Below are 25,185 nucleotides of genomic sequence, written 5' to 3'. Positions count from 1 at the left end.
AGCAGGCTGATAGCCAAGAATTCCACCTCGTCTCTGGTGGAACTTCAGTATGCTGATGACAATGCAGTTTTTGCCCATTCTGAGAGAGCTCTCCAAACTATCTTGAATGTGTTTGCTGATGCTTACCCATGTCTTGGTCTCACCTTTAACATCAAGAAGACCAAAATGTTCCATCAGCCCTCTCCAAATAGGTACCAAGGCACTGGAGAATGTCAATCGTTTTCTCTACTGTGGAAATTGTCTTTCATCCAAAGCAGATATTGATGTAGAAATCTAACATTGTCTGAGGAGTGCCAATGCAGTATTTGCTTATTTATGGCACAGGGTTTTTGAAAATCACGACATTCGAACAGACACCAAGCTTCTTGTCTATCAAGCTGCCATTCTCCCAACACTATTGTTTGGTTGTGAAATCTGGACAATCTACAGACATCATTTAAAAGTCCTTGAGAGATATCACCAACACTGCCTCCACAAGATCTTGACGATCAAATGGGAAGACAGGCACACTAACATCAGTGTTCTGGAAGAGGTAAAGACTACCAGTATTGAGGCAATGATCATCCATCAGCAACTTCGCTGGACTGGTCACGTTCAGATACCAGACCATCTCCTCCCAAAACAGGTCCTGTTTTCTCAGCTGAAAGAAAGATAGCATAACGTGGGAGGACAACGTAAGTGTTATAGGGAATTGCTAAAGGATAACTTGAAGAGCAACATTGACACTGACGCTTGGGAGACACTCACCCAGGTTCACTCAAAATGGAGAGAAGTCCTATGCAATGGCTCCCTGCATTTTGAATTTGCCAGCCAACAAGCTGAGGAGTAGAAGAGGCGCAGGATAAAGGGGAGACTGGCTTTTAGTCATGGTCAGCAGCCTTCAGCTGTACCTGGAAACATCTGTCCTCATTGCAGTAGTACTTGTGGTTCAACAATAGGCCTTATCAGCCCCTAAGGTCCAAAGCTCTCACGGAAGATGATCATACTTAGCAACAAGTCATCGTCCATCTTGTGAATGCTGTACAACATCTTCATAAACTATTTGGAAAAGGAGATAAATAGTGAGGTAACAAAGTTTGCAGGTGATACAGTTAGTTAAGTTCAAAGTAGACTTGAAGAGATAAAGAGTACCTCACAAAACTGGATGGTGGGGCAACAAAATAGGAGTAGAAATATAGTGATGAGAAAAGCGAAAGTAATGTGTATTGAAAAACATAATCCCAACTGCATATTCAAAAAATGATCTAAATTAGAGATGTGAGTGTAACCGACTAACCGTTCAGCTGATAAGATGGTGCTTATTAATGGTGTTGGTTAAACTTAGCCATCTCCTGGGAAAGCAGCTTTGCAGGGCAGTGAAGCCTCCTTCCTAGGAGCCTGGTGGGCAAGAGCTGTCTACTCCACTTCCGGGAAGGTGGCTTCACTGCTGGAGCAAAGCCTCCTCCCTGGGAGCTAGGCAGGCAAGGGCTGCCTACTCCGCTGCTGAGGTGGGCATTTTTGTTGCAGAAGTGGAGCCATCTGACTGAGAGCAGAGCCGGCAGCCCTTATTGGCCTGGCTCCCAGGGAGGAGGCTTCCCTGCAGCAGCGAAGCAGCCTCCCTGGGAGCTGGGGTGGCAGGGGCTGGCAGCTGGCGATGCTTCACTGCAGGGTCTGCAGTATAAAGTTTCTTTAAGATTTGTACTGGAGAGCCCACATCATATGACTGTGTAATGGCTGGGATTTTTAGTAGTTACATGGTTACCTATTTAACTTTTATAACATCCCTATTCTAAATTAGCTGTTATGATTCAGGGAACAGATACTGGAGTCACTGCTGATAGTTATCAGATCTTCCCAGTGTGCAGTAACAATCATAAAGACAATTGTACTAAGAAGGAATGTGATAGTGGACTATAAAATCCTGAATAGAATGGAGAAAGTGAATAAGGAAGTGTTATTTACCTCTTTCACATAATAGAAGAACAAGGGTCACTCACTGAAATTAGTAGGCAGCAGGTTTAAAACAAAGAGAAGGAAGTACTTCTTCACACAATGTGTGGTCAACCTGTAGCTCATTAAAGAAGATTAGATACATTTATAGAGGATGTGAGCCTCTGTGGCAATGAGCCAGTATGGTAAGAACACAATACTATACTCTGAGTATCCTTAAACATCTGACTGCCAGATGTTGGAACTGGACAACACATGGCACACTTGCTGATTGCCTTGTTCTGGTCATTCCCTTTGAAGCATCTGCCACTGGCCAGGGTGGATAAACAGGATACTGGGCTAGATGGACCATTGCTCTGACCTCTTCTGGCCATTCTTATGCAGAGCAACTAAAAAGTTGTTAATCTGTTTTGAAGGAGTGCCCCACATGGTCTTCTAGTTCTATTGTTCTTGGAATTTATATTTCAGACATGAAACCTAATTATTCCTACCAATAATGCCAATAATAATAACTTTTATATCCATTGTTTTTCTGATAGGCAGCTGCTACCTAGGCAAAATATTGACATCTAATTCTGATAAAAAGTGCATAAATATTAATTTTTATTTTTTATTTATAAATCAATGACTTTACATTTGTCCATATCTGCTACATATTTTAGAGAGTTTGTCTGTGTGTTTATCTGTTTATTCAACAACTCTTTCTAAGTGGTAAGAGCTAAGACCACCAAATTCAGTATACAGCTTCCTTTTATCATAACTTAAAACAAGGCCAGGGTTTCACTGTGCCAGGAAAATGGGATGTGCCTGGAATGGGATTGCTTCTCATAAAACCAAACAGAAAAGAGAATCACCAGGCAGGTGAAAGTGGTGAGCTGGGGGTATTCCCCCCCCTCCATCCAGGACTCCCCCCGCCCCCGTGCAACACCATTTAGGGAGGGGGATGTTCAAACTCCCTCCCCACCCTGCAGATTCATATGTGGATGTTGCTGGCTGTTTCCCTTCCTAGCTGTCAGGGAGCGAGGGGAAAATGCGGTTTGCTGCATTCCTCACTCTGGCTGGAGAGGCAATGGTCTCAAGTTGTGGTGGGAGAGGTCCAGGTTGGATATTAGGAAAAACTATTTCACTAGGAGGGTGGTGAAGCACTGGAATGGGTTACCTAGGGAGGTGGTGGAATCTCCATCCTTAGAGGTTTTTAAGTCTCAGCTTGACAAATCCATGGCTGGGTTGATTTAGTTGGGATTGGTCCTGCCTAGGGTAGGGGGCTAGACTTGATGACCTCCTGAGGTCTCTTCCAGCTCTATGATTCTATAAAGGGGCAGTAAGGGGGGAAGAAAGATGGGGTGCTGGGGAGAGCTGGCTTAAAAGCTGGTTACCCTCCAGCTCCCTGGGAGGTGGGAGGGGCACAGAGGTGGCATTCCAACTTTGAAATGTACCAGAGTCCCCCACTGGGGCTCTTGTACATTTCAAAGCAGAAGCGCTGCATGGAGCCTGGGGCCAGCAGGGGACTTTGAGCCCCAGCAAGGGCTCTTGTGCATTTCAAAGATTGAAACGCCACATGGAGTCTGGGATCAGCAGGGACTCCCTGCTGACCCCGGGCTCCACACGTCATTTCAGAGCCTCTGCTGGGGCACTTGTACATTTCAAAGGCAGAAGACCCCACAAGTCCTTATCGTCAAATCGATAGTCAGTGGAAATCCCATCGACTGTTCAATTAGTTAATCAAAATTTAACATCCCTAATCATTCTTAAAGCTAGGGATGTAAAGACAGGTGAAACATGTTAATTGTTTAAGCAATTTAATTTTAGGCATTATTCAGTTAACTCTGGTCGTGGGCTTCTCCAGGCAGAGGACCCTGGCACTGGGGTTCTGCTAGCCAGCCTGGTGCATTAGGGCACTGCTGTGGTCCCACCATGCTGTGGGTAGGTGGGCAGGGAGCTGCTCTGGCCCTGCCATACTCTGGACAGGTTGGCGGGGAGGTTGCTCCAGCTTCAGCTGGCCCCACCACTCCCTGGGAAGTCAGGCAGGAAGCTGCTCTGGCCCCACTGCTTTCTGGTTGGATGGATGGGGAGCTGTTCTGGCCCTGATATGCCCTGGGTAAGCGGATGGGCAGGGATGTTCCAGCACTGGCCAGTCCCACCACACCCCAGGCAGATGGCTGGGGAGCTGTTCCAGCCAGGGACAGCCCTGCTGCGCCCTAGGCGGATGGGTGCAGAGCTGCCCTGGCCTCACCATGCTCCAGGTGAGTGGGTGAAGAACTGCTCTGGCCCTGGTTTGCCCCAGGTGTATGAGCAAGTAGGGAGCTGCTCCCTGGCTGACCCTCCAGTTAACTGGTTACCCCATCAGCATAGCAGTAAAGCTAGTGTTTACAAGTTAACCAGTTTACCAGTTAATCTTTTACATCCCTACTTAAAGCAATGTAAGGGTGCATTTGTGCCAGGAAAACAGGATATGCTTGGAATGGGATTGCTTTTCATAAAACTAAACCGGAGACGGAATAATCACCGAATCAAATACAGTCTTCAAAACTGAACAAATGTTGAAAGAAACCTAAGCAAGATGAGCCAGAAAAAATAGGCTGAAGCTGGAATAATATTGCTTCTCAATGAACCTCACAGGAAAGGGATAAAAGAGAGAGATTTGAAGTAGTGGTCTGTTTTGGCATAGCTAAACCAATGCTTAAGGCTTGAAAACTAGATGAAAATGTTATTGTAAACCACATTGATTATAGTCCATTTTTGTTAAAATATAGCAAATGAGAAGTCGATAGGGATGAAAAAACTACACTTGATGCAATTTCTATTTTAAAAAATTCACTAAAAACAATTAAATGGAATCATTTTAACAACCATATTTTTAAGAAATCAAAATAAAAATTAACTTAATAAAAACAGCACTGTATTTTTGAAAAATACAATCATTTAAATAAAGAATACAGGCAGTACCTCGGTTATGTACAAGATAGGAACTGTAGGTTTGTTCTTAAGTTGAATTTGTATGTAAGTCGGAACTGGTACATATTGTACCCCAGGTGTCCCCGATTCAGCTGCTGCTGAAACTGACTAGCGGATGACTACAGGAAGCCCGAGGCAGAGCTGCTTTGCCCCGGGCTTCCTGGAATCAGCCGCTGATCAGTTTCAGCAGCAGCTGACTTGGGGACACCTGGGGTAGAGCAGCTGGGGTGCTGTCAGGCTGGTCCCCGCAGCGCCGAGGTGCGGCGCTGCGGGGACCAACCCGGCAGCGCCCCAGCTGCTCTGTGCCAGGTGTCCAGATTCAGCCGCTGTTGAAACTGACCAGCAGCGGCTGAATCGGATGCCTGGGGCAGAGCAGCTGGAGTGCTGCTGGGTTGGTCTGGTAGCGTCGACCCTTGGCGTGGCGGGACCAAACCGGCAGCACCCCAGCTGCTCTACCCCAGGCGTCCCCAAGTCAGCCGCTGCTGAAACTGATCAGCGGCTGATTTCAGGAAACCCGGGGTAGAGCAGCTGGGGTGCTTAATGGAGGTTGATTAATGGACTATATTTACACTTCTTATACCAGGCTGATTAAAGGCTCTCTGTCAAATGTTATGTAATTCTTCTTTCAGACTACAGTGGTATTGCTATTGTGGGTTTTAATTAGCCTAGCCTATAGAGAATGCTCTGCAGGATGATCATCTGTGAGCAAAATTAATTTGCCCATTGGCCCTTTTTGTTGTGAATTTTTGGATGCATTTAAAAGGTTTTCAGCCATTAGACGGAGATGGAGAAGGTATGCACTGCACATTTTTATTGGTTATTTTCCCCCTCTGTGTTACTTCAGTTGTTCCTTTTATAAAACTTGAAAGTATCTGCTCTCTTGGTCCTTGGTCTATTGAGAGGATAAACTCAATCACAAAAAGTAGCCTTTTCTACTCTCCAGAAGAAAGACGTAATTGATAAACTCCAGCATATTATAATTTAACAGTGTTTTGGTTTTTACCTTAAAATAGTAAAAGTTTTCTTTTTCAATCTGAGTATGATTTTGAATTGTCTTCAAAACAGCAGTAACCTGTTCAGAAAGATACGTCATAGTGACTAATAGTGTCAATAAATCTAATTTTAATATCTGATTTTTTTTGTAACTAAATCTTCCACAGGATATAATTATTTTTTAAAATTCTCTTTTTTTCATTTGCTTTAAGTACAGGTTGAACCTCCCAAATCTGGGATTTTCTGGACTGGCAACATCCATGGTCTGGATATTGCTGCACCAAAAAGCCTGGGAGGCTAGGAGCAGAATCCAGCCATCAGAACATAGGGCTGGGGAGGCCTGGCTGGGCCAGCAGCAGGTGGTGGTTGCGGAGCCCCAGCCAGGCTAATGAACCCCTGGTGTCAGCAGGGCTTGTGGGGTGGGGAGCCCCCAATACCAGTGGGGCCAGGCGGTGAATGGGGAGCTTGTGCCCTGACCAGGGAACCGCCCCCATGGCAGCATGGCCAGGCAGCAGGGGAGTCTGAGGAATCCTCAGAAACAGTGGGACAGGGGTGGCCAGACAGCCCCGGCAAGGGAACCTTTGGCGGGAGCAGGGCCAGGTGATGGCAGAGGAGCCTTGGGGAATCCCCAGTGGTGGCAGGACTGGGCGGCCGCAGCAGAGGAATCCTGTGGAATCCCAGGTGACAGTGGGGCTGTCAGTGGTCAGACAGTCTGAGCCGGGACCCCAGGGAACTCTGGTGGCGAGTGGGCAGCAGGATGGGAACCCTAGCCTTGGGAGCTCCAGGGACAGGAGCCCGGGAATGGGGCACCAGCAGGGGAGCATTGACCTCCCCTGGTCCAGCAAACTCCCTGGTTTGGGACCCCAGGGTCAGACCAAGGAAGTCCAACATGTAGTATGACCATAGGGATGCATAGTTTAACAATGTAGTTTTGTTTCTGAGCTAGAAATAAATGATACTTCTATTGTGGAAAAATATTACCAGATGAGAAATGACAACCTACATTTTTACAACAAAAGATGCTCCCCTCAGCCCACCATGTGAAGCAGGGATGGGGAACCTAAGGCCCAGGGGCCAGAAATTGACCCTGGCTTGCTGGGATCTAGCCCCTGAGGCTCAGAACCAGCCCCCCATCATTGGGGAGCTCGCGCTGGCACTCCAGCCCCCCCTTCTGCTCCACTGTGGGGCTGGAGCACACAAAATATACTGACCTAGGTCTCCTTAGGCCATGGGCAGGGAAAAGGGCCTCTGTGGGCCAGATTTGGCCTGCCAGACGGGTGGATCTGGCCTGCGGAGGCCCTGCCGCTCGTCTGCTTTTAAGTGCTGCGTACTGCTCACAGGGCAGGGGCAGAGCAGAGGAGGCTTTGCGTATTCCCCTGTCATCAGGTCCTAATTGGCCGAGGAACAGGGGAGCATGGAAGTCTCCTCCCACACCAGGGGCATGGGCACCTAAAGGGAATGGGGGGAGGGGAAAGGCACTTTCTCACCCCCAGACCAGTCATTGTCTGAGGGTGGGGAACCGGGAAGTATCTTGGCCCCACCCCTTCTGCTTGATGCTCTGCCCCTTCCTGTACAGTCTGGGGTTACTTCAAAAATTTCCAAAGTGACGCCCAGCAAAAAATTATTGCCCACCACTGCCCTAAGCTCTGGTGTTTGAGGGAAATATGGAGAGTATCCTTCTCCTTTTCACACATCATCAAGAGGTTTTTTTCCGCTTCTCACTTGTGAGCAACCCCAACCCAAAAAAGTTTCCCCACCCCTTATGTAAAGCAACTTTTGGTCATCCATGCCAAAATTTCAAACAGCTTTCAGAATGTAAAGAAGTTGGCAAGATTTCATCTCAAAAGACTACCTAGCAGCAAGAGGCAGAATTGGTGTAAATAAATAGATGCTGTTGCATAGCTTCTCTCTGTCTGTCTGTCTCTCTTTCTCTCTCTCCCTCCCTCTCTGTCTCTTTTTTTTTTGGGGGGGGGGGGGGGGGAATGTTTCTAGTGCTGTGAAAATAATGGAATTTTGGTTCACTGCAAGTTTTGAAAAATAATAGAATAATAAGATTTGGGTAGATTTGACATTTTTTTGAAAATGTTGATGTATCAAAAAGTCATTTCATTTCAGTGTAATTTTGAGCATTTTATTGTTTTTATTAATAAAATAAAATTATTGAACAGAAAAATCAAAACACTTCACTTAGAAAATATCAAAACAAAATACTTTGATATTTTTCAGACTTTTTATAATTGTTTCATAAAAAAAATTAGTGGAATCAATACAGCTTTGCAAAGTGTTTTGGTGTTGCTGAGTTTGCATATTTTGTTTTGTGAGAGGGAGGAGAGTTGACCACTACATTTCACCCTATGCTATTTCGTACATTGTGACAGTCCAATAATTGCTAAAACTGATTCTTGGCATAGCCATTCAAGTGTATCTTAGAACTAGGACACCTCACATTTTGTAAGAATCAAGTTGGGACCCAGTCCTATGATCTTTACTCGGTCAAAGCTAATATTGACTTCTGTTGGAGTTACATCTGAGTGAAGAGTGTATGCAGGATTGACTCTTGGTTTTTTTTTTAAACAATCTATCTGTAAAATATTTCTATAGAGCTTGCCATAAATTAAAGGGAAATGGAATCTATTTAATTTTGCATAGCACTGTTTATATCTTGATAAGTATTTCTTGCATTGCTCCATATAAATTGAATTGAATTTTAGTTCCATTCAGATTAGCATTTTTTATTATCAGCCCAGGCTTTTGTGCTGGCATACATTTATAAATTTTACAACTTAGTTTTGTTAGTTAAACTATTCTGAATGTTAGTATATGTTTTACAGAATGCTGAACTTTGAGAAAGAAAGGTGTAGTGTATTGAGCCACTCTTAATATAGAACTGAAAATGCCACCAGGTGAGAACTTCTTTTTTAATTTCCAACATGCATTTTATTCTTCGAATTGGGTATGAATGCTCAATAATTCCATCTGTTGATCTTTTGTGCTTCCTTGGATTAATTCTTGGTCAGTGCTTATAGCTGTTTTTATGTTATGTTTTATGAACTTTTTTATATATAGTTTGCAGGATTTATAAAATTGATAGTTAATATGATACACAATGTATTTGAGATTTGTCTTGACATGTATAAGAGATAACTGATTAAATAGGATTTTACATTCCTAGTAATTTAATCAGCATCAGGTGGGGGTTGGGGAGGAGAGGGTTGTTCTATCCCCTGCTGGTTAATTGGAACCAGTTAACCATTCACATCCCTATGTCCTACATTTATTGCTGCTTTGAGTTAGTCTTCATTGGTTGCCATTGTAAAGGGGAACTTTTTCTTAGTTTTAAGGTAAAACTTAAGGTAAAGTAAAAGTCCTGATTAATGTAATTCATGTATGGTGAAAATGCTACTCTCCTCTCCTAAAAGTGTGATCAAGTGCTGTTTAGTGAACCTAATTATTAAACCAAATCATTTTAACTTTTCTACTTTTCTTTTTTCCAGTGGAGAGTGAGGCAAAGGCAAAAACGAAGGTTCGCTTTGAGGAAATATTCAGGAGTCATTCTGGGCTGACAGACAAAAAGAAATTAAAGAAGCAAAAATTTCACTCTCATGAGACTATTTTGGTGAGTTTGGCAACCTTAGAATGCTGACTCTCATTGCCTTGGTGGAAAAAAATCATAAAATCATAGAACACTAGAACTGGAAAGGACTTCGAGATGTCATCAAATCCAGTCTCCTGCCCTTACGGCAGGACCCAGTATCTCTTAACTATCTCCAGAGATGGAGATTCCATGACCTCCCTAGGCAATTTATTCCAGTGGTTAACCACCCTGACAGGAAGTTTTTCCTAATATCCAGTCTAAACCTCCCTTGTTGCCGTTTAAGCCCATTGCTTATCCTATCCTCAGAGGCCAAGGAGAACAATTTTTTCTCCCCCCCCTCCTTGTGACACCCTTTTAGATTCCTAAAAGCCACTATCATGTCCCCTCTCAGTCTTCTCCTTTGCAAACTAAACAAGGCCAGTTCTTTCAGTCGTCCTTCATAGGTTATGTTCTCTAGACCTCTAATCATTCTTGTATTCATCCCATAACTGTCAGGGTATACTTCATCCCTCTCTACAGAAAGGAGATGCTTCAGCAAGCACTATGGAAAAAAAACCATGGTGTTTGCTTCATAACAGGTGCCTTTCATTGTTAATGCATGTCCTTTATTCGTTAATGTCTATGCTGATCAATAAGAGTAAATAGTAGGGATATGTCTACACTAGCCTTCTAGTTCGAATTAGGGAGGCTAATGAGGGCAACCAAAATTACAAATGAAGCATGGGATTTAAATATCCCACCCTTCATTAGCATGTTCCCGGGCAGTCGTCATTTTGGAAATTGACTAGCCCGGAATAGCTGCCCGCGTCTACACGTGGCAGTGAAACAGGAGTTCGAAGTAAAGCCCCTTACTCGACTTAGCTGTTATTCCTCCTGGAATGAGGTTTAACAGCTAATTCGAATTAAGGGCTTTACTTCGAACTCCAGTTTAGACGGGGGCAGTTATTCCGGGCTAGTCAATTTCCAAAATGGCGACCACTCGGAAACATGCTAATGAAGCGTGGGATATTTAAATCCCGTGCTTCATTTGCAATTTTGGTCGCCCTCATTAGCCTCCCTAGTTCGAACTAGGGGGCTAGTGTAGACATACCCTAGTTTACAACTTACAAGTGACCTTGATATACTAGTAATGTAATTCAAGGTTAATGTTAAATGGTGGCTATTGACATGCCTATAGTTAAAATTGTGTCAATCTATTTCTTATCCATCATGTTTCTCAGAATTTTGGAGGTCATCCCTCAAGCTTTCCAAATTCACATTAACTTCGGTGCGAGTGTGATATGTGAAGATTATGTGTGATGTGTGCAAGATTATTCCCACAGTACTAGTATTAGTTAGCTCTTAGAGCAACTCTGTGGCATAGGCAGGAAGAAAATCTATTTAACCAATGTGGCAATTAAGTGCCTTAACCATGACACCATATTTATTACATACCTTCCAACGTGTAGAACAAATGAAGTGCAGGTTCTACAGATAACAATTTCCTTCACTGTATAACCAAGATTCATCCCTAAAGAATCATCCTTTCTGCTCACTGAAAGAGGCAGGTGTCCTGTGAATAGAATAGTATGTGATCATGTAATAAAAGTCATAATGCATATATCCTAGTGTCATGAATTAAGGTTCTGCAGGCTGGAGCTCTCTGAGGAACAAAGGTAGGGGTGGGCAATAATTTTTAATGGGGGGTCCACTCTAAGATTTTAGTAAGTGGTTGAAGGCCACACTTCTATGGAGGGTGCAAGCGGCCTGGTGGGGTGTAGAAGGAAGCTTGGGATAGAGTACTGCGGAGCAGGAGGGGATGTGAGGTCTGAGAGGGAGTTTGGGTGAAGGAAGGGGTTATGATCTGGGGTTGAGGATAAAGATGTTAAATACCAGTTAATTTACTAGTCGAGTTGTTGGTGGAATTTCTGTCAACTACTCGACTAATCGATAGGCACTTCGGCATTCCTCCTTTGAAATATATAATCCTGTAGGGACTCTTACATTTCAAAGGAGGAATGCGGAACTCTGCCATGGTGTTTCACAGTGGGCTCTGTGCTGCGCTGCTGCTTTGAAGTACTCCTTCTCCCCCCCTAATTTGCTGCCTCTATATGATATATGATAGTGGCAGCAAAGCGGGGAGGGGAGCGACTAGTCAAATTGGTTCTCCGATAAGCATTTGCTTATCGGATAGTCGACTAGTCCTTAACATCCTTAGTAGGGGATTATGTTGCAGTGGCTGGGAGGAAGTATGGGTGCAGGAGAGGATTTTTGTCTGTGGGAAGGGTGTAGGATGGAGTACAGGGGCTGGGAGGGAGTTGTGACCTGGGAGAAGGGGGGGGAAGAGGGTGCAGAGGGTTTGGGTGATGACCTAGGGCAGGGGAATGGAGTGCAGGTCAGAGAAGGGTAGGGGTGCAGGAGAGGTTCTAGCCTGGAGGCAGGAGATAGGAGGAGGTGCAGGGTCTGGGACGGAGTTGTGACTTGGAGGAGGTGGGGAGAGGAGTAAGAGGTTTTGGGTGGTAACCTGGGGCAGGGAGAGGTTGTGGCCTGGGATAGGAAATTGGAGGAGAGAAGGGGTGGGGTGCCAGACGCTGGCTGTGTCTGGGAGGCGCTTAAATAGATGTCTCCCAGCCAGCAGTCCTGCAGGAACCCGAGGCAGGCTCCATGCCTGCCTGATGGGTTAGCTGCTCCACATGGCACTGGTCTAGCATGGAGAAGGGATGTGAGGAAGGCTTTGCTCACTGTCTCTGCCTTCAGCAAAATTTCTCAGCTCCTCTTGGCTGGAAACAGGCCAGTGGGAGCTGAGGGATTTTGCTAGGGGGCAGGCACTGTGTGCAAAGCCTCCCTGTCCTTCCCAGCTTGCAGAGCAATTAGCAGTCAGCTATTTAAAACAACATGGCTGTGTCTAGACTGGCAAGTTTTTCCAGAAAATCAGCCGCTTTTCTGGAAAAACTTGCCAGCTGTCTACACTGGCCGCTTGAATTTCCGGAAAAGCACTGACGATCTCATGTAAGATCGTCAGTGATTTTCCGGAAATACTGTGCTGCTCCCGTTCGGGCAAAAGTCTTTTTCCGAAAGAATTTTGCGCAAAAGGGCCAGTGTAGACAGCACAGTACAGTTTTCCGCAAAAAAGCCCTGATCACGAAAATGGTGATCGGGGCTTTTTTGCGGAAAAGCGCGTCTAGATTGGCCACGGACGCTTTTCCTCAAAAAGTGCTTTTCCAGAAAAGCGTCCTGCCAATCTGAACGTGCTTTTCCGAAAATGCTTTTAACGGAAAACTTTTCCGTTAAAAGCATTTCCGGAAAATCATGCCAGTGTAGATGTAGCCCTCGAATTGCTATGTATTAAGGGAGGCTGCCATAAGCTGGATCCAGTGGCTTGGATAGCCAAATTCGACCTGCTAGCCACCTCTTACCCATCCCTGAACTAAGGTCTCAGCCTTCCTATAGGCAGCTTTTTGTACCACTAATAGAGTTTGTATGTTCCTGTAATTTGCTAGCTTTTGTGGAACAGTGTTTGATTATACTTAGGAGGAGCTTCTGTTTTGCTAAGAGGGTTGTGGATAAAAGGTTTTGTCATTCCAATTAGGCATATATCCATGTGTGGATGCCTTAGATGTTGAATTGTTCAAAGTTTACAAATAATGGGTCACACCTGTCAAAATAAGTGTGATTCTTTGGTGGAATACTTCTTACATATCAGAATAATTACAGAAAATCAAATATATGTAAATGATTAAATCCAAATTATTTTCGGAAAATAAACTGCTTCTTCAGCCTATAGGGAAAGTATAAGGTCCTGTCAAAGACAAGAATGACACAATCTTGACTGTGGTGTCATTGTAGATCCTATAATTAATTGTCTGTTAAATAGCTTCATCCATTATGCTTTATGGGTAAAACCTGCTCAGTAAAAATGCAGATAAAGAGGTTTGATAATCCATCCATAATCAGCTGAAGTTTTTGTATGCTTTACCTTTTTTCATTTTATGTTGTATGTAATCTGGTGCATTTTTAGCCACTGTATACATATGTTTATTTTCTTTCCTTTACCCGTCACTCTTAATTACCTGTATATAATCTGCCAATCTTTTTAGATTGTTGGCTTTTGTATAGAAAGGATGTTATTGGACTACCTTAGCAGAAAAAAATTAAATTCATATGATGATGAGTATTTTCATAATTGAATCCCACATAGTTTTAAGTATGCTCTGTGTACTTAAAAATATGTATGCCTACTAAAAAGGTGTGTAAATACAGGGCTGGCCTTTGTTATTTTGCTGCTCTAGATCAGTGGTGTGCAACCTTTTTTCAATCATGACCCCCCACAGCTGGGCCCGGCTGTTGGCGGCAACATGGTGCTTAGATCAGGGCGGCCAATGGCTGGGCCCAGTGGTTGACGGCTGCGTGGCAAGGCGATCCCCCAGGAAGACATCCATGACCCCCTTGGGGGTCACAACCCACTGGTTACGTACCACTGCTCTAGATGATCATTGCATGCAGTCCCATTCCTTGTTCTTCCATTCATGTACATCCCACTTAATTATTTATTTTAATATTTTAGCATAATACTTTCTTTTTGAGTAATACATTTTTACATTTATCTCTGGATTTGTGCTTCTCTTTCCTTTCCCTCACTCCCTTTTTTTTTTTAAACTCTGTGTTGGTGAATTTTTTTCTTCCTGTTCTCTGTTTATCCCTCTAAGTTATTCTTCTATTATGAATAATATTTTTTCTCTCTTGACCTCCCCCCCTTCTTTCTTTAACATCTTCAGTGTCTTTTCTTCCTCCTTATTTAATCTGTTCCCTCTTATTCCCACTCTTTCCCCCTCCCCCCCACGGTATCAGTTCTGGCTAAAACAGACTTCCTCCTCATCTCAAGGGTAGAGTGGAAGATTTGGCAACTAAGATAGCTGAGGTGAAACTTGTGATGGTGACAGATAAAGCGTGATCAACTTTTCTTGCTTAGCTATATGAAAAGTCAAGCATATACTTCTTCTACTCTTCAGAGATGAATTTCTAGGACCTTGTCTATACTGGCAAGTTTGAGTGCAGTATATCAGTTCCCAGAGGTATAACTCCCAAGGTGTCCACACTGGTAAGGCATTTAAATGTGCACAAACTCTACAGTTTCACCGCCCTTAAGAAAAATACCTCTACCAGAGGCAAACCCCTTTCTGCAGCAGGCTATCCCGCTGAGGTGCGAATGTAAACACTTCAATTGCTTTCTGAGTAGTTAATGACCTCTGGAAGTGTCCCATAATCCCTCAAGTGCCCACTCTGGTCATTGTATTGAACTTTGCTGGTTGCCCTGGTGTGCCTTTCCGCTTTCAAGCACTGTTTATGACAGCCTGAAAACTGTGGTGATCTGCTCCAGGAAACAGAGCAAGTCATTCTAGTGGTATGCTTGTACCATTGAACACAGAGGTAGGAATGTGTCTGTGAGACAGATTGCTGATGTCTGGGTTTCTCTCTCCTGCTGTGTCCTGCCATTGTCTGAACTTACAAGACAGAAGGTTGATGCCCTATCTGTTCCCCCAAAACACACAATTTCTCCCTTCTCCCCCATACATGCACACACTCCCTGTCACACACTCTACCCGCTTCTTCTGCACTTCAGTTGAAAAGCAGCTGTCAATGTAGAAGGATGACCATGGAACAATGGAATTAGGAAACTGCATTACATTATGCTGTCTGCCTCATGCGGCATTGCAAACCGTTCCCAAAGTACTCTGTGGCCAGTTACCCCATGGGATAGCTACTGCAATGCAGCGCTCTCCGTGCCATTTCAATAGCTGCTATTATGAATATGCTCCACTATCACAAGGAGCACAGTATGAACACGGAACAACAGTTTAATTCCAGCACTTTAATAAAACAAATATAACTTGTGAGTGTAGACAAGGCATAGAAATCAGATTCCAAAAGTTCGTTTGCCTTTGTAGCCGCATGCTTTAGCCACATCTAGGGTTGGGTCTGCCTGCCTCCTAACCCCTTCGTCGGTCCCTGAGGATGATATTTCATGGCGTTATCTAGACAGACCAGATGAATATTTCAATTTCCCTATATAATATCCTTAAGTATTAATAAAAACATGAAACAAAAAAACAATAACCCAGAAAAGAAATAAAAAATATAAGTTATTTAAAGGGATCCCATCAATCTAAAATTAGTTTGTCTTTTTATCTGCTGTTCTTATAAGTACACTTGTGATAGGGGTCCTCAAAGTTTGTGAAAAGTTGTCAAGGGTGCTTTGGCCGCTGTGTCCTTCTTAGCCAGAGAGAAAGAGAGTCTCAGGATTGTCTCACTTTTGAAAAATATGGTAATGGCAAAGAAGATTTTTTTCCATAGTTTTATAAGAGCTGTCCTCTTTAGAGTTGTCAGTTCTTAAATTTTATCTGGTTTCTTTTGGAATGTGATTTCCTTGTCAAACTTTGACAGATTACTCATGATAAAAAAATGAGTCCAGACAGTCATTGGTACCTCTAACATTAATACTTCCTTGTATTTGAGACATGTTTTGGTTCTGCCTTTCATTTTTGCGGATCTTTCAAAATATATTAGATTGACATCATTATGGAGTAGTCCTGTTCATAAAAGTAGTTTAGAATTTTTACTGTGTAGTGAATATAGATGTAAGATGTTTGTTTAAAAAGAACATTGGAAGTACAGCACAAGTACAATCACTTATTTTAAGCATGAATTATCTGTTACTGTTCCATCTGGTACTCATTAGGTTTAAACAAGACAGTGATTAGATGGCTAGTTTCATTTTTACATTTCACAATATAGTGTAAACTGATAATGTACTAAACTATTTTAGTAACATTACATAGGATTTATACTTAAAATTATGTTCTGTGTTTTATTTCTAGCTTGACACTTTTAGAAATAATCTTGATCTAGCTAAAGAAAGTGGAAATGATGAGGTAATTATAAATAACACTTATAATCCTGAGGAAAAGAGCCCCCGGTTTACAAAAAACAAACTAAGAGACAAAGCTTCAGTTGCAGAAAAACTAAACAATGATATTGTTAGTGGAGAAGAAAACAATCAACCAAAGTCTGACAAGAAGAAGAAGAAAGCAGTGTTACAAGAACAATTTAATGAGGAGGAAAAGATACATGAAACTAAATTGGAGACTTTTGAGAAACAGATTTCTGATTTTCCAAAGAAGAAAACAAAAAGTAAATCACAGACAGATGCATCTTATCAAAAAGGTGACGACAAGATAAAAAGTACCTTGAATGAAGCAAGAGATGTAACTGAATTAGAAGAGGAAGAACAGCTAATTCAAGCCTATCAGCTGCAAGTGGCTGAAGATGAGGCAAGTGCAATTAAGGAGAAGATAAGAAAAAAACTTAAACAACAGATGTCTGAATTTACCTCCAGTGTTCAAAGCCAAAAAGTTGTATTGAACAATGAAGTGGGCAAAAAGAAGAAAAAGAAGAAAGAAGTGCCAGTTGTATCTGAAGCTGAAACAAGGTATAATGGTAAATTGTAATCAATGCATGTATACTTCTTTTTTAAAGTGTTTGATTTTCAGGATGGGGAAAGAATGTTTTAATGGAGCTGCAATATTTTTTTAATTGTGAACTAGCCCGATGATTTTATTTTGTGAGGAGGGAACCTCTCCTCTCCCAGCCCCAGAACCCTTTCTATCTCATATCTAAAAATGTTGCCAAGAGCCATACTAATTTGTAAGAAATTACAAACTTGAATAACCTTTTTTTAATGTTGCAATACTGTATTTAACTTATCAGTTATTTACTGTGGATGCCATTCCTTGACTAAGGATGTTAAAATGTGATTATTTGGCTAATTGTATAGTCAATACAATTTGTACTGACTATACAATTAGTCTATAAGTGCCTCTGCAGAGCCGCAGTGGAGGAGTTTCAGAGGAGCCAACTCAAGCCAGTACTGAGTAGTCCTGGCTTGTTCCAGCTCTAGAGACACTGGGCTCTTACTACATTTAAAATGCAGAGGCACAGCAATCAGCGTGAGCTGGAACTGCTTGGTCCTGGCTCATGCTAAGTCCAGCAGCCCGTGTTCATGGCGGACAGCCCTGTCCACTGCACACAGTGGCTGGTGCCGCAGCAGCCCTTGTTCACAGCGGCCAGCACTGACTGCGGGCAGAGCCTGCTTAGGCAGCAGCCCCTGGCCGCTGTGAACAGCGACTGCTCCAGCACCAGCCCCTGTTCATGGAAGCCAGAGCTGGCCGCAGACGGGCTGTTGCCTAAGCAGCCCCTGTCCATGACCAGCCTTGGTTGCTTCAAACAGGGGTTGCTTTGAGGTAACAGTCCCTGTCCACGGAGGGGCCCAACTCCCAGCTCGGACCCCTCCGGACAGGGGCTGCTTCACAGCAGTGTCCCCTCTCCCTCCTAGCTGCCTCTGATAGAGGCAGTGGGGGGGGCAGGCAGCACCCCGGAGGTGGTGCTGGGGTGAACTGGCTTTTAAGCCAGCTCCCCCCAGCACCAGCTGCTGCCCTTCCCCTTGCTGCCTCTTACAGAGGCAGCAAGGGGGGGGGCACCACAGAGAGCACAGTGCAAGCGGGGCTGCTTGAGTCCCTGCTTGCCCTGTGCTCCCTGCGGCGCTTCTGCTTTTGAAATGTACAAGAGCCCTGCAGTCCCTGCTCGCACAGTTTCCCACTGTGCCTCTACTTCCCTTCAGAGATGGTGCTGGAGGGGAACCAGCTTTACCGGTTCCCCCCAGCACTGGCTCCTGCTCCCCTCTGCCTTGCTGCTTCTCTCTGATAGAGGCAGCAAGAGGGGGGAGCGACTAGTCGAGGCGACTATCCAATAAGCATTTGCTAGTCGCTTACATTCCTATCATTGACTGTGTGGCCTTTGGCTCAAACCTGATTAAAATCAGGCATTAAGGAATATTGTCTCAAGTCAAAAGTATTTATTCACTCAATTAAAAGAATGTATCGTTCTTTAGTATCTATTTCATGTGGACTATGGGTCTGATCCTGCAATTATCATGTTTAAATTTATGCACATGAGTAGTCTTGTGACTACATGAAAACATTTTACAAGGTAAGACTTAGGATAATAAAATGGAGCGATAAAATATGTGTCACCATATTAGCTAATCAAACCAAAATATATTTTCATGGGATTGAAGTTGGGGAGCTAATGAGTTCAAGAAACAAGAAGAGGCTGTTTCAGAAGTCAAGTCTTTTTTAATAGATTAACAATGGAAACAGTGTATACTTGCTGATAGTGTTGTACGTTAAATTACAGTGTGATGTCCCTTGCTGAACTACAGCCTAACCCAGTGGAAGATAATAGCAAAAAAAAGTCACCAGGAAGATTGCTTGCATCTGCCTTTAAAGATGAAATGAACACAGAGGAATACAAGGAGGAGGAAGATGTGGAAAAACTGAAACCTAAAATAAAGAAAGCAAAAAAGAAATCTAAAAAAGGTTTGTGTACTCAAAATATTATACACATTGAACCTCTAAAATATGGGACTCTGGTCCGGCAACATATATGGTCTGGCAGGACCATGGATATTGCTGGATCAGAGAGCCCCAGCTGGCCAGGTTCAGAAGTGCATCCCAGGCTGGGCTGGCAGTAAGGAGTGCTGCCCCTGCAGGTTGGTGCAGTGGGGCATACAGCCCTAGCCAGGGCTTATGGCCAGGAGAGCAGCTCCCAGCCAGGGGTAGAGGCAGCAGTGCCAGCAGCCAGGAGCATAATATGTGGGGTGTGTGGCCCTGGCTGGGGCTGGAGGTAGCCGGTGCTGGAGGTAGTCCCAGCCAGGGCTGGCAGTGGGGAACACAGCCCCAATCGGGAGTAGAACCCTACACCTGGGTTGGGAAGCATTGAACTTCCCCTTGTCCAGTAAATTCTGTGGTTCGGGACCACTCAAGTCCCGAGGGTGCCAGACAAGGGAGGTTTGACTGTAGTCAAATATTTTCATACTGGAAGACTTTGCTGCTGCTAGGAGATGCTTTTTCCTATCACTGAGAAAAAAGGTGGGTTAGAATATTGTATAAATATTTAGTAGCAAAAAACCGTCAACTCAAAGTTCATGGTGCTTGGCAATATGTCATCTCACGGTAGAGTGTTTCATTAAGCAAGACTGAAATTTCTGAAAACCAGAAAATGCCGTTAAGGTTGCCCATGCAATCTTAACCCTGCACTCTTTCATCAGTTATTGTTATGTCCCATTAATACAAATACCTTTACTCTGCCACCCCCACAGTTGCTGAAATGTAAACCCTCTTCACCTCCATTCATTCTCACCCACAGGATTCTAAACCATGACCCCTGAGCCATTCACTGCAATCCCCACTCTAAGACCTCTCTCCACTGTTGTACCTAGTCCTCCCTACTGCATGCATGGAATACCTGTGCCTTCACACTCTGGTTTACACATGTTTCTGCCGCTGTTATTTCCTCCCTCTATAACTCGACTTACATTACATGCTTGGAGTGAAGGACTACTATGTTACAGTGTAATAGTGTTGGGGTGCAGGGGGTTGGGGTGCACTGACAGGTCAGTCAGGGTGCAGGGAGCTTGGTGTACGCTGGCATGCAGAGAAGTTGAATTCCAGAGGACTGAGCTGCACTGACAGAACTGAGGCCATTTGGAAGGGGTTAAGATGCACTGCCAGAGCTGTAGGGGCAGTTCTAGGCTCCTGCCTGAACCCCCAACCTCTTTTGCCTCCCTAATCATCCATCACCATGGCCCCTTTTCCCTTGCTACAGCCCTAAACCCAGTCTCCAAATCTCTCCTCCAGTCCCCCACTCCTCCATCCTATAATTCCTCTCCCCTCCTAGGAGGCATTTACACATCTATCCTCTTCTTCCCTCCACCCTCTTGGGTTTTGATTACATTCCCCCAAATTAATTTTGATGTCCACAACTCACAAATTATAGCAATATCCAGCCTCTCAGTCTAAGACTCCTTAGGGATGTGTGATTAATTTATCCTTTATGTTAAATAAAGTGTGAATTCACAGCCCTGAGTCTCAATAGGGTTTGTGGTTCATCCAGTCATAATTGTCTCTCAGTTTAACAGTAAAAGACAGCAAAAGGAAACCAGTTTCATAAGAGGGCCTGTAACTCAGAAGCCCCTCTGTCAAATGACCCCAAATGTGGTCTTGAGTGCTACCTTGCACCTTATGAGGCATAATCAATTTAAAAATAATCCGATTAGCTGTTTAGATGTTAGGACATTTACAAGAATTGCGATTCAAAGATGTAAAATGATGAGTCTGGAAACCTTCTAGCCATTTTTCTGTATTGGTACGTGCACAGTGTAAAAATTGTACACATTCTTACATGCTGTTCTCAGTTTCAAAGATTTGATGAGTGTCTTCAACTGCGTTGGTGTCAGCCGACGGTCAGGGCTCCCTATATCTGTCCCTTAAGACCGGCTGAAGTTCTTTTAAATTGTGCTTGGTTCTGTTACAGCATCTGAAAGAGTCAGGTTAAAGCTTAAACAGTTACAGGTTTATTAAAGAAGCTTATAAATCATATGGTTACAATGGCTATTGCTCTATTTCTTAACTACTAGCAAAATATAGATACTGCTAGCAAAATATGGATCTTAAAAATGGTTACAAAGAAGATAAAGATAGAAAAATAGAAATAATGGTACCAAGTAACAGCTTACTCTTTCTATGTGTACACTTAAGACAGAGGACCACATCCAGGTACAATTTTTACCCCCTTCTGTGCCTCTCGACTCCAGCATGTCAGGCCAGGGCCGGTCCCTCAATTCCTAGGAAAGACGAAAATACGAGGTGGGCGTCCCCATAGAACCTCGGGAGGTCAAACACCTAACCCGACCAGCAGGTAGAGGGTAGAATGACACTCAAAGTGAGTGTGTGCTGGGCCCATCTTTTATACCCATGGGGGTCACGTATTTTCTCTTTCTTATCTGTAATGCCAATTGATGCTGGTCTGTCTGCTGTGAGACCAGTTCTTACAAGGGAGTTGTGAACTTAATTTACACTTGTAAGAGAGATTTGAGATGATTAAATTGGAAGTACGGGACATTGTTTTCTCAGTGGGAAATTCCCCTTCCAGGGACTGTGTGTGTTCGAATCAACATAGGTGCCAGCCGCAGCCTCGAGGCCAGCTTATTGACTTAACTGCTCTCTATCCACATATCTGTGTTTCAGCTTCTCAGGATCAGATCAGCCAGCATAGACTATGCTGATATTATTGCTCCTTCTCTGCCCTGTGCTTCAGAGAGGCAAATAAGATGGATGATATGGGGTTAGAAAGATATGGGGTTAGTCTGTCTGGCCACAGTTGGTTAAAATTTAACTTATTGAGACATTTTGACCTGTATGACATCAATAGTTTAATCTCCAGCTATAGGCAAGAGAAATATCCACTTAGCTATTTTTTTTAATTCTGTTTTTCCCAGAGCATACATCTGTACACATCTGTCTCAAATGACTGCAAATTTGATTCATTAATGCTATCATGCATCCATATGAGGCACACCTTATTTCAAAGAACTCCACTAAGTATGTTGATTTTAGAAGACTTTAAACATGCGAGGTGATGCAGACTTGACTGTAGTGGTGCTACTGTGCCACTATAATACTACAAAATAGCAAAGGAGGCATATGGCATATTTTCTGTTTCCTAGTTTTGGGTTGAATTAATTGAGAACTAGATGGGGGTACCAAATTAAGTCACAAGTGCCTATTGTAGTATAAGGGATTCAGCTAATTGTGCCAAATGTTCCTGTGCTAGTCTTACAATTTGTGAATAGTAAGGTATTTTTAATCACAATAACCATTCAACAGCCTATTGTTCAGTTATTGAAATCATAAAAGCCAGATGGCATAGATCCTGTAGTTTACTCTGGATGACTACTTTTATGCTGAAATCTCAGGAAGACCCTGTGCAAATCATGAATAAGGGTTATGGTTCAATAATTTTTATTTGATAATAAACATTGTTAGAGAATTCTTGTATTAATATACATGCATATAGACAAATATACATATGAAAAATGCTGTAAATCCACTGACGTTATTTTAACTATGTATTGCATACAAAAAAAGAACTAAACATAATTAGCTTAATGTAAAATTTGCTATGAAAATGGGATAGATTTTTATCCCTTATAATTTGTCACTAATCTCTATTTGAAGGTGGTTGTTGCTGTTATTTTTTCTTTGCTTCTAGCGTTAGAAGAAAACACAGAAATTGCAGAAAATGTCCAGGAAATGAACAGTCCAGAAGTTTACATTCAATCCAAACCTGCTTTTGATGACAGTTTTGTGTTAGGGGTTTACATCCATCGAACTGATAGGCTTAAAACTGATCTCATGGTTTCACATCCAATGGTCAAGATTCATGTGATTGATCAGAAAACTGGTTTGTATGTCAAGAAAGAGCACAGGTAATTTTATTGATTTGCTCCCCCCATTTAAACAAAAAAACAAAAAACAACCCTTTGTGTTCCTGCTTCCATATGCATAAATGTTTAACTTTAAGCATGGGTGTAGTCTTATAGACTTTAGATTAGCATTCTTAAAATTAGGCATATATATAATTGTTTGCAGAAATGGGGCCATTGTTTTTTCCACACTTGGAGCACATGTGTTATCAGAGTAACAGTGTAGCTGGTCAGACACACATTTGCTCTTGGGATGATTGACTTCTCTGAAAACAAGTCCGGAGATTGCAGAATCTTCAGAAGCCTAGTTGAGAATAAGCAAATAATCATACTGAGGCTTGAATAAGGTATTTCTTTTTTTTATTGATAAAATATCCATAATAATATTGAAATGAAGTTGGGCTCTACATTCAGACTAACACAGCTACCCCTCTGAAACTATTTTTCTTACTGTTTTGCTTACCTTTTCTCAATCTGCTAATAATTCAAAGCCCATTGAAGTCAGTGGTACTTGTGTTGGCTTCCATCAGCTATGGATCAGGTGCAGTCAAAATGTTTGATTATTAGAATTTGGAACTCCAGCTATGCTTATTATCCTGTACATCATCAACTGCATTAAGAATTGTGGTGGTTATTGAGTATTCTTTCTAAAGTAAAGAGAGAGGCTATCTTGTCCTTTTTTTTTGTTTGTTTACATTTGTTGAACACGGTCACAGTATTTTGTTCTTTGCTTACTATTTTGATTGAAAATTTCAATTTGTTTTTAAACAGCAACCGGGCGGTTTCATCTTTTTATGAACAAGAACGAGTGGAGCACATTCTTCCTATTATGACCCAGCCTTATGACTTCCGACAATTTAAATCAACACTTCCAGAATGGGAGGAACAAATCATATTTAATGAACGTTTTAGTTATTTCCTTCAAGATGCTGAAGAAAGCCCCAAAGTAGTCCTGTTTTTTGAGGTACAGATGAAATACTTTACAGTAAATTTTTTAAGTTGCAGTTTTCTGATCATGTGTTTCTGGCAGCACTTTATTATAAGAATGGCCATACTGGGTCAGTATTATGATTCTCAGTAGTATTGCTTGAATACCATAGTTCTTTAAAGAGAACATATATTATGGTGGAGATTTTAAAAAAAACATTCAGCATTGGCCAGCTGTTCTCCCATCGAAGGGAACAGGAATAGAATTATACTAATACTAAGCAGTTTTTAAAATACCTTCCTCAGTTAGATTTTATTCTGGGTAATAAATAAATACCTGGTGAATGTATCTTGTTGACACAATGAGAATGCTTCTAGAAAAGATTGAGAAGGATTTGCTAGACTGTGAGCTTTGATACTCTTTGAGAAAGGTGTAGCATATACTCCTCTCATTGCATTAGCACTTCTTGCTGACAGAAAAATAGATTAGGGGCAGTGTCATTTTTTGGGTTCATATCACCAGCAGTTTAGAGGCTGATAATGACTGTCCCCGTAGTGCTGCCACCTCCTACTTTTGTACATAAGCAAGAATAGCCAACATGTAGCCCTCAGACTTTTTGCATGTTAGCTATAATAAAAAATGTAGACATCTGTTTCCCCTTAATCATTCCTCACATAGCAATAACTGCCTCAGTCTCAAATACATTTATGTTTATAGGAAAAAATATAAAGCATGTTCTCAACATGTAACTGTACCTGCTATTTATGGACAGTTATATACAAGGAAGATTATATAGTTTTAATGTGGAAATGGAAACCTAGTGCAATCAGTATTTTTTGAACCTTCTCATATATTTTTAAATACATTGTGCATATGCAATCTGATAACAGTTCCAGATGTTCCTTTATGGTCTGCAATGTTAATAAAATTACTACATGCAAAGTACTAAAAGAAAATATTTTTGGCTTATCACAAAAGTGATAATAGTAGCGTATAGAGGCTCTTCATAGAACTCGTTTTAAAATTTGAGAGAAAAACTGCAGATGAAAGTCTGCAGTTTCTATTGATTTCACTGGAGTTACTTAGCCACAAATCGGAGGATGAATTGTACCTGTAACATTATGCATGTCATGTACCGTTGCAAAAGTTGTTGGATATGAGGAGATTTTGAATGCTGACCATGAAAATCAAGAGAATTGTATTTTAAAATGACGAAGCTAGGAAAAAAAATCTTTTAAACCACATACTTCTGTCTGGGTTAAATATTCAGTCAGTTTGGGGACATTTGAAGGGTTTGTGAAGAGCTGCTTTTATTCAGTTGTTTGTAAAAAAACTATATGAGACTGATGTGAAATAAAAAGCTTTTTGTAAAATTGAGACTTGCATTGTTGAAAATCATATCAGTGATATGGTTGTGCGTATGTTTAT

The 25,185-nt window shown here is 42.4% G+C and overlaps 1 protein-coding gene across 6 annotated transcripts in view; it reads left to right on the top strand.

The window, feature by feature from the left end:
• AHI1 (Abelson helper integration site 1) overlaps nt 1–25,185 on the top strand; it is a 178,368-nt gene that overhangs the window by 5,185 nt on the left and 147,998 nt on the right. For all 6 annotated transcript variants that reach the window (XM_075924228.1, XM_075924227.1, XM_075924231.1 and 3 more), the window contains exons 2-7: nt 8,709–8,780; nt 9,372–9,493; nt 16,327–16,937; nt 18,701–18,882; nt 22,616–22,832; nt 23,601–23,793. In XM_075924228.1, the coding sequence (XP_075780343.1) occupies nt 8,771–8,780; nt 9,372–9,493; nt 16,327–16,937; nt 18,701–18,882; nt 22,616–22,832; nt 23,601–23,793 (1,335 nt within the window). In that variant the 5' untranslated portion in view covers nt 8,709–8,770. The remainder of the gene's footprint in view (nt 1–8,708; nt 8,781–9,371; nt 9,494–16,326; nt 16,938–18,700; nt 18,883–22,615; nt 22,833–23,600; nt 23,794–25,185) is intronic.

The sequence above is a fragment of the Pelodiscus sinensis genome, chromosome 3, assembly GCF_049634645.1.
Source record: "Pelodiscus sinensis isolate JC-2024 chromosome 3, ASM4963464v1, whole genome shotgun sequence".
NCBI classification, from domain to species: Eukaryota; Metazoa; Chordata; order Testudines; family Trionychidae; genus Pelodiscus; species Pelodiscus sinensis.
The sequence above is the reverse complement of the archived record's forward strand: the minus strand, read 5'-3'. Positions and strand labels throughout refer to the sequence as shown.